Source organism: Salmo trutta, chromosome 21 (assembly GCF_901001165.1).
Source record: "Salmo trutta chromosome 21, fSalTru1.1, whole genome shotgun sequence".
NCBI classification, from domain to species: Eukaryota; Metazoa; Chordata; class Actinopteri; order Salmoniformes; family Salmonidae; genus Salmo; species Salmo trutta.
This window is the reverse complement of record NC_042977.1, coordinates 29,988,920-30,004,264: the sequence shown is the minus strand read 5'-3', so window position 1 is coordinate 30,004,264 and position 15,345 is coordinate 29,988,920. Positions and strand designations below refer to the sequence as shown.

The window sequence follows — 15,345 nt, the reverse complement described above, 5'->3', positions numbered from 1 at the left end:
CATACAGTAACATATCAAACATACAGAATTACTGTATATGAGTCTCTGTCATCAAGTCTGTAATCATCAAGGCTAGCCCTCTGCAATGGAATTAATTATCTAATTTGTCCTTATTAGAAGTACTGCCCTCTGTCTATGGAGAATCCATCCACACACTGCTTACAGTGCATAGGAGCAGCACATAGCATTGGAGGATGTGTGTTGGACACAAGGAGTGTGATTGGATGAGTCCTCTTCTCAAGCCACTCCTCCAGCCCTGCCTTCCATACGGTCCTGTTGGCCAAAGTATCATCAATGCCAGCCAACACGTCCAGGCCCAGCCATTTTGGACCCTTTTGGATCCCAATATCTTCATAGTTTTTCTGTGTGTTCATGGCTCCCTTTTCTTTCTCTCCGCCTCTCTCTCTCTCTCTCTGGTTCCTTCTTGCCGCTCAGGTCTTATTGGCTCTCAGAGTTGTAGCACTGGGTGTCTCCTCTCTCCTTCCCGTTGAAACTTGGCAATGGCTGCCCATACTTGTCGACACACCAGCAAAACCCTCGCTTTCTGCCCTTGGATGGACGGCACTGTGTGTGTGAGGGAGAGAGAGAAAGGGGGAGAGAGAAACGGAGAGTTACAGAGACCGAGGGAGAGAGCGAGAGAGCAAGAAAGAGTTACAGAGAGAGAGTTACAGAGAGAGGGAGAGAGTAACAGCGAGAGAGTTACAGAGAGAGAGTTACAGAGAGAGAGATTTACAACAAGAGAGTTACAGTGAGAGAGTTACAGAGAGAAAGTTACAAAGGGAGAGAGTTACAGCAAGATAGTTAAAGAGAGAGAGGGAGATAGTTACAGCGAGAGAGTTACAGAGAGAGAGGGAGAGAGCGAGAAAGAGTTACACAGAGAGAGTTAGAGAGAGAAGGAGATAGTTACAGCAAGATAGTTAAAGAGAGAGAGGGAGATAGTTACAGCGAGAGAGTTACAGAGAGAGAGAGAGAGTTGCAGAGAGAAAGTTGCAGAGAGAGAGAGAGCGTTACAGAGAGAAAGCTACAGAGAGAGAGTTGCAGAGAGAGAGGGAGAGAGCGAGAAAGAGTTACACAGAGAGAGTTAGAGAGAGAAGGAGATAGTTACAGCAAGAGAGTTAGAGAGAAAGTTACAGCGAGAGAGTTACAGAGTTACAACAAGAGAGTTAAAGAGAGAGAGAGAAAGAGAGTTACAGAGAGAGAGGGAGAGAGAGAGTTACAGCAAGAAAGTTACAGAGAGAGAGAGGGAGAGTTACAGAGAGAGGGTTATGTCGAGAGAGGGAGAGAGTTACAGTGAGAGAGGGATGGAGTTACAGAGAGAAAGTTACAGAGAGAGAGGGAGAGAGAGACTTACATGGAGAGAAAGTACAATAAAAAGATTTAGGCTTATACAGTACATAATTACCAATAGTCATCTAGCACAATGGCCATCTAAAATGACTTGAGGAAGTGGGACATGAAATGGTTAAGGACATTAATGTCCATTTTGTGCTGAGGACCTGAGGAGACTTGGCCATGGGATGCATGCTGGTGGTATTTTCAGCTGCTTTTACGGTCTACCTCCAGTTCCACACACATATAGAGAGCTTTAAGATAAACAGAAACCTGGTCAAATATTTGCTTAGGCCCGTTTGTGAACAACTGAGACCCAATATCTATTTTCAGTGAGCTGGTGGCCAGTACAAATCATCTGTTGCTGATTATACCCCAAAGCTCCAAATTATGGGTACTACAAATGACTTACAGAGTCTCCGGAGGAACCCAAGGGCTGTTATTTTACTGCCAATTTGACTAAAGGTCAGAGTCCTCTCTAGTAAAACATGCAGGCATTAATTTGAAGGGCAAAGGAAGGCGAACAAATGGCGTCGCTCTCTAAAAGAGTTCATCAGAATGGAAGTCAGTCCTTTCTCTGCTTGATATTACATGTGTCTAGGTATCTGACCCCAGAGACCATAGCATAGGCTCAACCCTGTAAGAGCGATGTGGTACCGTAGAGTTTATGTAATGGACTGTCCAGTCAAAATATGACTATCTTGTCTACTGTAACTTAACTCTCTAATATTGGCACCCATTATCATGTTATTTCCCTTCTCCGAACAAATTATGTTTTATTATAATTTCATCTATATGACCAATCAAGTAGCATAACTTTATTAAAGTACACATGCTGAGAGGTTAAGTCACATTTTCAGGAAAAAGTAATTAAAAAGTTGAAACATTGGAGTCAAAGAATAACTCCACTAAATAGTAGCTTGGGAATCTAATAAAAGTAATAAAAAGAAGACAAAACCTGGAAAAATGCATTTAAAAGCTGCATTAAAAGCTCTTTTAAATGCACCTCTCATGCATAATCGCTTTACCATTTCCACCATCTAACTCCACATGCTTTACTTCCTCCTCCAAACTATGTATACGTTTATAGTTAATAAGACATGTTGGGTCTGAGACTCATGGGAACCGCAGAAGTAAACTCCCAGACATTAAATGTCTGCCATTCCCTCCCTGCCTGCCATCCCTGAGGAGACACAAACGTACATTTTATATAAACAAAGACAATGAGCCTGGCGTTTTGGTATAGCTGGTTATGAGATGATTGCAGGTCAAACAGAGGCACGTCCATTAGGCAGGAGACTCAGTGCTGTGGCATGTAATAGAAATGTTGCTTTGTTTTTGGTGGGTGCCGTGATGGCGCTGGTGGACTAAGTGCCTCCATATGAACGCGTCAGGGACACTCATTTATTATAAACCTATTGTGGGTGGACCAGGACCACGCAAATGTTTGAAATGGCTGAAGATTCTATTTTCGGCACTGCTTTTTCAAAAGTCTGGCAATTATGGGGAGCGAGCAGCGGGTGCCGGCGGCCACCTTGACGTCTGTCTCCCTGGGAGGGTTCACGTTAAATGGCCGCTGTTTGAGCCGCGCTGGGTGCTTGCTGGGGTCTGTGGTTCCATGTCTCCAGAGCCAACCCCAAATGGTGTGGCTGAGAAGTGATGAGGCTCTAAGAACTAGTGAAGCAGATCTGGAGGAATGGATCTGCTCCAGATATGAATCTAGTACGCATGATGAGCCACTGACATTACAATCTTCATTGATGAAGAAAGGGTAAGTGGGAAGATTATGTTCAATGGGGGTGACTTTCCTGGCCTTTATAACACTGTTCAAATAGGTGGGTCTGGTATCTGGGCTCGTGTTCCTTGGTGGAAGCATGGCTTTGACACATTCGGGTAATGCCAAGGAGCGTGGGGGACTGACTCATAAAATGGCATCTTTATCCCTACGGTGTGTTTGTAGGATTTCCTTACCTGTTTTTTTTTGTAGAAGCCCTTATTGTCACAGTTTGGGATGTGGAAGCCTCTGGGGTTGAGGATGTCTGTGATCTTCAGTCCTTTAAGGACACTCTCCATCTCTCTAAGACAGGGACCCTAAACACACACAGACTATAATGACCCATATTACCTCTTCCAATCCAAAGCACTCTGTCTATTACCTACAGATCAAATAATGTATTTATCCTATTCGAACAGTGAAACTAACAGAAGCCACAAAAGTGTGCTTACTTGGTACAGTGTAATTCAATCTCTAGGAACAATGGCGCCGGAGAAGAAGGCTGACGTTTTACGTGTCCCCAACCGATTGTGTTATTTTGTTCATTTATTTGCGTTGTTTGTAACTTATTTTTTAACTTACTTTGTACATAATGTTGCCGCTACCATCTCTTATGACCGAAAGTAACTTCTGGACATCAGGACTGAGATTACTCACCATGGACTGGCAGAATCCTTTTTTTCCTTTAACGAGTCTGACGAGGCCGACGCGAACGATATACTGCTTTCTCGGGAACAGGCCCAGATCCCCGTGATTTGCGTGAAGAAAAAGGGGCCAGAGGGCGGTCTGCCTTCTGAGAATTTGTAGGTGATCGAATAAACCCCCACTTCCTAGCAAACGTGCAATCTATGGAGAATAAAATCGATGACCTACGCGGAAGATTAAACTACCAACGGGACATTCAAAACTGTAATATCTTATTCTTCACAGAGTCATGGTTGAACGATGACACTATCAACATACTGGTTGATAGCTGGTTATACGCTGTACCGGCAGGATAGAACAGCGCCGTCTGGTAAGACAAGGGGCGGCAGATTATGTATGTTTGTAAATAACAGCTGGTGCACGATATCTAAGTCTCGAGCTATTGCTCGCCTGAGGTAGAGTATTTCATGATAAGCTGTAGACCACACTATCTACTTAGACAGTTTCCATCTGTATTTTTTGTAGCTGTTTACATACCACCACAGATTGAGGCTGGCACTAAGACAGCATTGAATGAGCTGTATTCCACCATAAGCAAACAAGAAAATGCACACCCAGAGACGGCGCTCCTAGTACCCGGGGACTTTAATGCAGGGAAACATAAATCCAAATTTCTATCAGCATGGTAAATGTGCAACCAGAGAGAAAAAAACTCTTGACCACCTTTACTCCACACACAGAGACGCATACAAAGCTCTCCCTCGCCCTCCATTTGGCAAATCTGACCATAATTCTATCCGCCTGATTCCTGCTTAAAAGTAAAAATTAAAGCAGGAAGCACCAGTGACTAGATCAATAAAAAAGTGGTCAGATGAAGCAGATGCTAAGCTACAGGACTGTTTTGCTAGCACGGACTGGAATATGTTCCGGGATTCCTCCGATGGCATTGAGGAGTACACCACATTAGTCATTGGCTTCATCAATAAGTGCATCGATGACGTCGTCCCCACAGTGACCGTATGTACATACCCCAACCAGAAGCCATGGATTACAGGCAACATCCGCACTGAGCTAAAGGCAAGAGCTGCCGCTTTCAAGGAGCGGGACTCTAACACGGAAGCTTATAAGAAATCCCGCTATGCCCTCCGACGAACCATTAAACAGGCAAAGCGTCAATACAGGACTAAGAACGAATCGTACTACACCGGCTCTGACGCTCGTCAGATGTGGCAGGGCTTGCAAACCATTACAGACTACAAAGGGAAGCACAGCCGAGAGCTGTCCAGTGACAGAAGCCTACCAGACGAGCTAAACTACTTCTATGCTGGTGCTTTCATGCACTGAAACATGCATGAGTGCACCAGCTGTTCTGGAAGACTGTGTGATCCCGCTCTCCACAGCCGATGTGAGTAAGACCTTTAAACAGTTCAACATTCACAAGGCCGCAGGACCAGCTGGATTACCAGGGTGTGTACTGCAAGCATGCGCTGACCAACTGGCAAGTGTCTTCACTGACTTTTTCATCCTCTCCCTGTCCGAGTCTGTAATACCAACATGTTTTAAGCAGACCACCATAGTGCCTGTGCCCAAGAACACTAAGGTAAACCTGCCTAAATGACTACCAACCTGTAACACTCACGTCTGTAGCCATGAAGTGCTTTGAAAGGCTGGTCATGACTCATATCAACACCATTATCCCAGAAACCCTAGACCCACTCCAATTTGCATACCGCCCCAACAGATGATGAAATATCCATTGCACTCCACACTGCCCATTCCCGCCTGGACAAAAGGAACATATATGTGAGAATGCTATTCATTGACTACAGCTCAGCGTTCAACACCATAGCACCCTCAAAGCTCATCAATATGCTAAGGACCCTGGGACTAAACACCTCCCTCTGCAACTGAATCCTGGACTTCCAGACTGGCCGCCCCCAGGTGGTAAGGGTAAGTACAGTAACAACACATCCGCCACGCTGATCCTCAACACAGTGGCCCCTCTGGGGTGCATGCTCAGTCCCCTCCTGTACTCCCTGTTCACTTATGACTGCACAACCAGGCATGACCACAACGCCATTCTTAAGTTTGCCGATGACACAACAGTGGTAGCCCTGATCACCGACAATGATGAGACAGCCTATAGGGAGGAGGTCAGAGACCTGGCCGTGTGGTGCCAGGACAACCTCTCCCTCAACGTGATTAAGACAAAGGAGATGATTGTGGACTACAGGAAAAAGAGGGCCGAGCACGCCCCCATTCTCATCGACGGGGCTGCAGTGGAGCAGGTTGAGAGCTTCAAGATCCTTGGTGTCCACATCACCAACAAACTAACATGGTCCAAGCACACCAAGACAGTCGTGAAGAGGGCACGACAAAACATATTCCTCCCCAGGAGTCTGAAAAGATTTGGCATGGGTCCTCAGATCCTCAAAAGGTTCTACAGCTGCACCATCGAGAGCATCCTGACTGGTTGCATCACTGCCTGGTATGGCAACTACTTGGCCTCCGACCGCAAGGCACTACAGAGGGTAGTGCGAATGGCCCAGTACATCACTGGGCCAAGCTTCCTGCCATCCAGGACCTCTATACCAGGCGGTGTCAGAGGAAGGCCCTAAAAATTGTCAAAGACGCCAGCCACCCTAGTCATAGACTGTTCTCTCTGCTACCGCACGGCAAGCGGTACAGGAGCGCCAAGTCCAGGTCCAAGAGGCTTCTAAACAGCTTCTACCCCCAAGTCATAAGTCTCCTGAACATCTAATCAAATGGCTACCCAGACTATCTGCACTGCAGACAGGGATGCTATCATTAGCATTAGGCTACACCAAGCTCCATCTGTAGCCTAACGCACTACCGCACTACCCTTCAGTAGTACCCAAACAATGTTGGTACTAGGGATAAGAAGAAAGAGAGGCAACTAATAGGAAATTAATTCACCTTGTGAGGGCTTACACTTTGCTGAAAGCTGTTTAGAAACTAGCTAACACTTTACACAAAGGGCCAGGGCCAGGGGATAAGGTCCATTCAAAGAGGTCTTAGAAAGGAGCCGACAGGCCTTATCCTCAAGTCCAGCTCCACTCTCTGATCAAAGCAAATCAAGGCAGAGTTATTTTCTTGTGCTGCACTCGTTTCTCTGCCACCGGGCCAAAGACAGGATAAAAAAACTAAAAGAGGAGGGAGGAGGGCGAGTCCAAACAGGCACACGCAAAGGGCCAATCCATCATCAACTTGCTCTGAGACTCGGCGCTCCCCTCCAGACCGCCACCGCTCCCCTCCGTTCCCCCAGGAGGCATGCGGACGCCTTGCTGCAAAACAACAGGTTACCCACAGAGGCAGAGCTAATGTACCCAATCACCGCCATGCCAATCTCCCGCCAACACGCCACCGCCAGCCGTCAGAACCCATACCCAGAACATTTCATCACCCGCAGACGGACGGAGAAAAACACCAAAACACAGAGAAAACGGGGAGGAAAGAGGGAGAGAGGAGGAGAAGGGAGGAGAAAAACACAAAAACACAGAGCGAAGAAGGAGGAAGAGGAGAACATTTTCTGAAAGTCTGTTCCTAGAGAAAGGAAAACAGTGGACTTGGTACTCACATACTCTGGCTCCTGCTTGGATTCCAGGGAGAAGTTCTGTTGGTCTGTGCTGTGAGCTCCAGGGAGTTCCTCCATTTTGTAGCTCCGGGCCCTCTTCAGCTGCTCCCTGTGGATGACCACTGCCTTGACAGGGTGGAGGAGAGACGGGTGGTGGGGGAGTCTGGGGGGGCCTACAGGAGGTCTGCTGGTGCTGAAAAGGGCTTGGGGGGCTTGGATCACTGGGGCGGTGGTGTTTTGCTCCTCCTCCTGAGTACCATCCACATTCTCTGCCAAAAATTATTTTGGGGCAATTATTTTAATTCCCAAAATTACATAATTATTTTAAGTATTATACATTATAAGTATAATATTTAGTATAATAATACTAATGGGTATATGTTTGGATCATGTAAATCATGTGAATGGTCTATCTGTGCTGGTTCGGGTGGGGTTTTTTCACTCGAAGTTCATCCAAGCTAATAATAGTTGCACATTAATTACTGATGAAGAGAGGAGGGTAGAGAGATCAGATGACATTACAAAATTACAACATGTAAATTAGTTTTGATTTACAATTGGAAACCACAGTGTAGTTTGAAATAAATATTGACATCTGTCAAATAATTCCAGACTCATTCAATCAATAATCTTCATGAAACCCTTGTATCACAGAACACCAGTTGTATCACACAGTCCCAGTTGTATCACACAGTCCCAGTTTATCACACAGTCCCAGTTTATCACACAGTCCCAGTTGTATCACAGAACACCAGTTGTATCACACAGTCCCAGTTTATCACACAGTCCCAGTTGTATCACAGTACCAGTTTATCACACAGTCCCAGTTTATCACACAGTCCCAGTTGTATCACACAGTCCCAGTTGTATCACACAGTCCCAGTTGTATCACACAGTCCCAGTTGTATCACACAGTCCCAGTTTATCACACAGTCCCAGTTGTATCACACAGTCCCAGTTTATCACACAGTCCCAGTTTATCACACAGTCCCAGTTGTATCACACAGTCCCAGTTTATCACACAGTCCCAGTTGTATCACACAGTCCCAGTTTATCACACAGTCCCAGTTGTATCACACAGTCCCAGTTGTATCACACAGTCCCAGTTGTATCACACAGTCCCAGTTTATCACACAGTCCCAGTTGTATCACACAGTCCCAGTTTATCACACAGTCCCAGTTGTATCACACAGTCCCAGTTTATCACACAGTCCCAGTTGTATCACACAGTCCCAGTTGTATCACACAGTCCCAGTTGTATCACACAGTCCCAGTTTATCACACAGTCCCAGTTTAATCACACAGTCCCAGTTTATCACACAGTCCCAGTTGTATCACACAGTCCCAGTTTATCACACAGTCCCAGTTGTATCACACAGTCCCAGTTGTATCACACAGTCCCAGTTTATCACACAGTCCCAGTTGTATCACACAGTCCCAGTTGTATCACACAGTCCCAGTTTATCACACAGTCCCAGTTGTATCACACAGTCCCCAGTTGTATCACACAGTCCCAGTTTATCACACAGTCCCAGTTGTATCACACAGTCCCAGTTTATCACACAGTCCCAGTTGTATCACACAGTCCCAGTTTATCACACAGTCCCAGTTGTATCACACAGTCCCAGTTGTATCACACAGTCCCAGTTTATCACACAGTCCCAGTTGTATCACACAGTCCCAGTTTATCACACAGTCCCAGTTGTATCACACAGTCCCAGTTTATCACACAGTCCCAGTTGTATCACACAGTCCCAGTTTATCACACAGTCCCAGTTGTATCACACAGTCCCAGTTTATCACACAGTCCCAGTTTATCACACAGTCCCAGTTGTATCACACAGTCCCAGTTGTATCACACAGTCCCAGTTGTATCACACAGTCCCAGTTTATCACACAGTCCCAGTTTATCACACAGTCCCAGTTTATCACACAGTCCCAGTTGTATCACACAGTCCCAGTTTATCACACAGTCCCCGTTGTATCACACAGTCCCAGTTTATCACACAGTCCCAGTTGTATCACACAGTCCCAGTTTATCACACAGTCCCAGTTTATCACACAGTCCCAGTTGTATCACACAGTCCCAGTTTATCACACAGTCCCAGTTGTATCACACAGTCCCAGTTTATCACACAGTCCCAGTTTATCACACAGTCCCAGTTGTATCACACAGTCCCAGTTTATCACACAGTCCCAGTTGTATCACACAGTCCCAGTTTATCACACAGTCCCAGTTGTATCACACAGTCCCAGTTTATCACACAGTCCCAGTTGTATCACACGTCCAGTTTATCACACAGTCCCAGTTTATCACACAGTCCCAGTTGTATCACACAGTCCCAGTTGTATCACACAGTCCCAGTTGTATCACACAGTACCAGTTTATCACACAGTCCCAGTTGTATCACACAGTCCCAGTTTATCACACAGTCCCAGTTGTATCACACAGTCCCAGTTTATCACACAGTCCCAGTTGTATCACACAGTCCCAGTTTATCACACAGTCCCAGTTGTATCACACAGTCCCAGTTTATCACACAGTCCCAGTTGTATCACACAGTCCCAGTTTATCACACAGTCCCAGTTGTATCACACAGTCCCAGTTGTATCACACAGTCCCAGTTTATCACACAGTCCCAGTTTATCACACAGTCCCAGTTGTATCACACAGTCCGTTGTATCACACAGTCCTAGTTTATCACACAGTCCCAGTTGTATCACACAGTCCCAGTTTATCACACAGTCCCAGTTTATCACACAGTCCCAGTTGTATCACACAGTCCCAGTTTATCACACAGTCCCAGTTGTATCACACAGTCCCAGTTTATCACACAGTCCCAGTTTATCACACAGTCCCAGTTGTATCACACAGTCCCAGTTTATCACACAGTCCCAGTTGTATCACACAGTCCCAGTTGTATCACACAGTCCCAGTTGTATCACACAGTCCCAGTTTATCACACAGTCCCAGTTGTATCACACAGTCCCAGTTTATCACACAGTCCCAGTTGTATCACACAGTCCCAGTTAGAAAATTGATGAAAGAATCATAGTGAGGAATACAGCAAAATTACAGGGTCAAACATCGATATCAACCAGATCATGAGTTAAAACCATTCTATCAATAATTAAAATTGCAAAAGACAACATTCTTGCTGTGGAATTCACCATAATAAAAACAGACAGTATAATTGTGTCCATCCAATTGTGTCAATATTGGATATATTACGCACAGGCTGGCTTCATCTAACCGGATAGCTCAAGGTGATAAATTATACTTTAGGCTACCTTGCATGCAGATGTTTGATGACAAGCAAAGTTATCTATATTTTTACAGGCGACATTATTATAACAATATAATATTCAGTTGGCAAACCATGCGTAAAAACCTTTCCAAACTGCGTCATCATCTTGGCCTTTACCTTGTATCTCATTGACGGCAGGTAAAGCAGCGGTGGATCTTTTAATGGTCGCAATCGCACACTGTCCTCGTCCCTCCAGCAGAGCTTGGAGAGGTTTCGTCTCGCCGGGCTGCTGCTGGCATGTCATCCCGGAGCCACATCTCCCCGTGTACACCCCGCACGGCTGTCCAAATGTCAGCGCGCAAGTCATGCAGCACCCGCAGCCAGTTTCGCGAACTCTCTCGGTGCAGTCCTTGGGCAACGGCTTGCACAGGAGCCGGGCTCCAGCATCACAAGGTTCACACCGGATAACCGGCCCTACCGCGGCTGATCTCCGCGTAATCAATGCCAGAACAACTGTCATCCAAAGTGTACGATAACAGGTCTCCATTGTAATGATTTCGGGTAGGTCGTGGTGCGTATTGTCCTAAATTTAACTCTGCAGTTGATGCGTACCTAATTCACATGAAGCCACTTTAGACAAAACATCTCAATATATAGAGCCATCCACTGCAATGTCACACCCCCTCAAATGAGTTGCCTGTGTGTGGGATTGCTTTAAAGGGGGAATCAGCAGTTGCTACATACATGTTTGTACATACATTAATATGTACCCAATAATATCACTTTTAAATGCCTCATGAGCTTAGTTCAACCCCATCAGTATGTAAGCTTTTTTATTCCAATGTGTGTAAACAAAGTAAATGTTAACAAGCACTATATAGACTCAAAACATGGTTAAAACTATAATGTTGATATCATGAATGGTCAGTCCTTGGATCCATAGATCTGTCTATGAATTTGAGAGTGATTCTATTTCTCCAACCCCATCTCCGTCCGCTGTTTGCCGAAACAGGCGCATTGTTATTGTTTGTACTTCTAATTGCCTGCCGCTTAACTTCCTCGCTGATATTTTCTGAAACAACTTGCTTAGAAGTTTCAATGAAAAAAGTAGCTTAATAAATAAAACATATGTTTTGGTGTGCAAATAAAGTAATCAAATAAACGAATCGAACTTGATTTATTTCTAAATCATTGAAAGGCTAATTCTGAAACGGATGGTTGTGGATTTTCTCTTTAGGTATGCCAGCACATTAACTAGCTTCATTTTAGTTGTATGACTTCTCTACTGACTTATATTGGATGAACATAAAAAAAGAGACCTTTGACGTTATTCTGAGGGCTCTTGATTTCAGTCAGGGTATTTTCTGTGAACTTGACAGAGTACCAGTTTTAACAGGATAGAAAACCTTATGTCCATGAAATTGACAGAACACGTGCCTGAAAGAGAAATTAAAAAGTGGCCAAATCAACATCAGTGTGAGGCTTAGGGGAAAGGGAAAGGTAGGACACTACACAGAAATGTGTGTGTGCACACATGCAGGCGCATGTACAGTGTGTGTGTGTGTGTGTGTGTGTGTGTGTGTGTGTGTGTGTGTGTGTGTGTGTGCACACATGCAGGCGCATGTACAGTGTGTGTGTGTGTGTGTGTGTGTGTGTGTGTGTGTGTGTGTGTGTGTGTGTGTGCGTGTGCATTTGCACTGGTTTTCACAGCACTAGGTTCCATCAATCAATGTGGAGAAAGATCCCTTCACAATCTCCTTACTCCTGATTGAGTGCTTAGGCCAAACCAGGCCCATAGATGGCAAATTCCATTGTTTGCTACAGGATTACTTGACTTGATAATGAGTCAGCTTTCTTTGGTTGACTTTTTAAAGGAAAAATGACTTTGTGTGTGTATGTGTGTTTGTGTAAGTGTGTCTGTGTGTGTGTGGGCATGCGTGCGTGCGTACGTGTGGGCGTGCGTGCGTGCGTACGTGCGTGCGTGCGTGCATGAGTCTGTGTGTGCAGGTTGTGGCCCCATTCCATATCAAAATCGCAAGCATTCAAATAGGTGTCAGGTCAAGGAACTGAATTTCTCCTGACATTACTCCAAGCATTATTGAGAAGATTAGGTTAGAAATACATAGATTATTTGTGAATACTGCATGTGACCAACGATACAGCTATACTCCATTATTATTTATTAAACTAATACATCAAAGTAATTTATGTTTTTACCATGCCCATTTGATCTATTGTCCCACATAGTCTACTAAACCTCTCATACTATCCACACCACATAGTAGTAGGCCTATGGAACATTGTGTAGTCACATACCTAGTCTGGACTCGAGAATGTGTCGGCCGAACAACAGCTGGATGGACCATCCCAACCCTGAATGTTTTTCTTCAACCTTGCCTTTCAGGACATGATTCTGAGGTTCTGAGGATGTGTGACATAGCTCGAGCAAGTCAGTAGGCCTACATTGTAGTTTGTCATAGCACCTACAGTCGGTGGGTTTGTTTCAAACCATTTCACCATGTATAACTTTGATATTCAAATAAGAGGGACTAATCTTCATATTGTATTTATACTTTTCGATACTTCACAATCCAGAGAGATGTGTCCAGTACAGCCTAAGATGAAGATGTTCCCCAGAACACAGCAAGGACCAGGTCACAGGAAGAGGGCTTTTAATGCCACATGGTACAAATACTATTCATGGCTGAAATATTCACAAAGCCAGGACTTGGCACATTGTTTTTGTTTACAGACACTTTTCACTACCCAATGCCCCTCAATCTTTCTTCACTTCTTTCTCTGGTTTTGCAAACTAGAAGAAAATAAATCATAGAATCGCCCCTGATTTCAGTGCCCTGCTCAGTCTGAGCAAAGCCAGCACTTGCCCAGCAGTTAGATGTGTTGACAGCCAACTTTAGAGCCCAGCCCGGAACCAATTACATCAACCCTCAAGCTTCAGTACCAGTAAGTTAAATATTACTCCTGGAGCAATTTACTGTTCTAATGGTCTCTCTCTCTCTCTCTCTCTCTCTCTCTCTCTCTCTCTCTCTCTCTCTCTCTCTCTCTCTCTCTCTCTCTCTCTCTCTCTCTCCCTCCAACAGGCATTCAGCCAGTTCTTAGTTTAACTCAGACCACACTGAACCCTGAGTTGTCCAAGTGCCAGTGACCAATATCTAAAAGTCACCTTTTAACTATTGTCTTAATGGTAGCTGTTTATTAGACTGAATATCAGGACTCTAAATATACTGGAAGGTATCTTTAGCTCAGCCCCCCCCAAGTCTTCCACCTGTAAACTATGAAAATTACAAAACCTGATAGTTAATGTATGATCAACTTAGTAGATGATATCCTATGTAAATATTCATGTGCATCATTATAATAGTACTCAGTCTTTATCTTGTGTGTCTTCCTAATATGTCCCTTGAAATACTTTAATTGATGATGGTGACTTATCCTTCCACTTTGTGTTTTTAAAACACCCCTCCATATAGGGTACTAGGGGGTAACTAGCCCCCTGGGGTAACTGGCCCTCCAGTGTAATTCACATTAAGACCACAAGATGTCACCAAATTATTTTCTCAACACTTTCCCTGGCTCCCACTGCTCTTGCTCAACAACAAAAATGTCCTCTGTGTCATCACAACTTTTGGATATATTTCAACAAAACAATTTGATCAAATTTTTGGGAAATTTTGAAAAAGTTGTAAATATATTCCAATGACGTTGGATCTATAATTTTTTTTAAATATACAAGAAGGAAAGCCTTAAGATACATAATCCATTTGTTAAGAGAGAAAAATGTTGATGGTTTTTTAGTAAAGTAGTAATATGTTGGATGAGTTTGTTGGGGGCAACTTACCCCCCCCCCCTTACTAGAGGGTAACTGGCCCCTGGGGGCTAGTTACCCCTTTATGGTTATGAATGTGTTTCTACCAGTTATTTAGACAATGACTTGCCCAGTTAGCGCTAGTTTATGCTAACTTGCTAGCTAGCAACTTCACCTTGCAGTAAATGTTAGCCAGCTAGATATTTAGCATAACATGCTAGGAGTGCTAGCTAGCAACCTTACTACCTGACATAAATTTGATGTCATATCATTCGGAAAGTATTCAGACCACTTGACATTTTTCACATTTTGCTACATTACAGCCTCATTCTAAAATGGATTAAATAATTTTCCCCCCCTTAGCATTCTTTACACAATAACCCATAATCACAAAGCAAAAACAGGATTTTAGACATTTTTGCAAATGTATTAATATACCAATTAGGCACATTTGGGCTTGATAAATCATTTTGAACAGAAATGCAATGGTTCATTGAATCAGTCTAAAACTTTGCACATACACTGCTGCCATCTAGTGGCCAAAATCTAAATTGTGCCTAACCTGGAATATTAAATTTTGGCCATTCTCTTGCATTCTCTAATGTGTTATATTCTCCTACATTAATTTCACATTTCCACAAACTTCAAAGTCTTTCCTTTCAAATGGTATCAATAATATGCATATCCTTGCTTCAGGTCCTGAGCTACAGGCAGTTAGATTTGAGTATGTCATTTTAGGTAAAAATAAAAAAAAGAAATACCTTATTTACATAAGTATTCAGACCCTTTGCTATGAGACTCAAAATTGAGCTCAGGTGCATCCTGTTTCCATTGATCATCCCTGAGATGTTACTATAACTTTATTGGAGTCCACCTGTGCTAAATTCAATTGATTGGACATGATTTGGAAAGGCACACACCTGTCTAT

The 15,345-nt window shown here is 44.1% G+C and overlaps 1 protein-coding gene across 1 annotated transcript; it reads right to left on the bottom strand.

Moving 5' to 3' along the window:
- Positions 1–357: 357 nt before the first annotated feature.
- LOC115157128 (insulin-like growth factor-binding protein 3) lies at positions 358–11,226 on the bottom strand. The gene is made up of 4 exons (XM_029705106.1): positions 10,769–11,226; positions 7,347–7,612; positions 3,301–3,420; positions 358–564 (listed from the first exon to the last, which is right to left on the bottom strand). Exons 1-4 carry the CDS (start codon positions 11,136–11,138, stop codon positions 439–441), a joined length of 882 nt encoding a protein of 293 aa, XP_029560966.1. The 5' UTR covers positions 11,139–11,226; the 3' UTR covers positions 358–438.
- Positions 11,227–15,345: the final 4,119 nt, after the last annotated feature.

Coding starts and splice junctions, on each gene's coding strand:
- LOC115157128 (XM_029705106.1), bottom strand. CDS start 11,138: ATGGAGACCTGTTATCGTACACTTTGGATGACAGTTGTTCTGGCATTG. Junction 7,613..10,768: donor TGCCGTCAATGAGATACAAG/GTAAAGGCCAAG, acceptor AATTTTTGGCAG/AGAATGTGGATGGTACTCAG. Junction 565..3,300: donor GCTTCTACAAAAAAAAACAG/GTAAGGAAATCC, acceptor TCACACACACAG/TGCCGTCCATCCAAGGGCAG.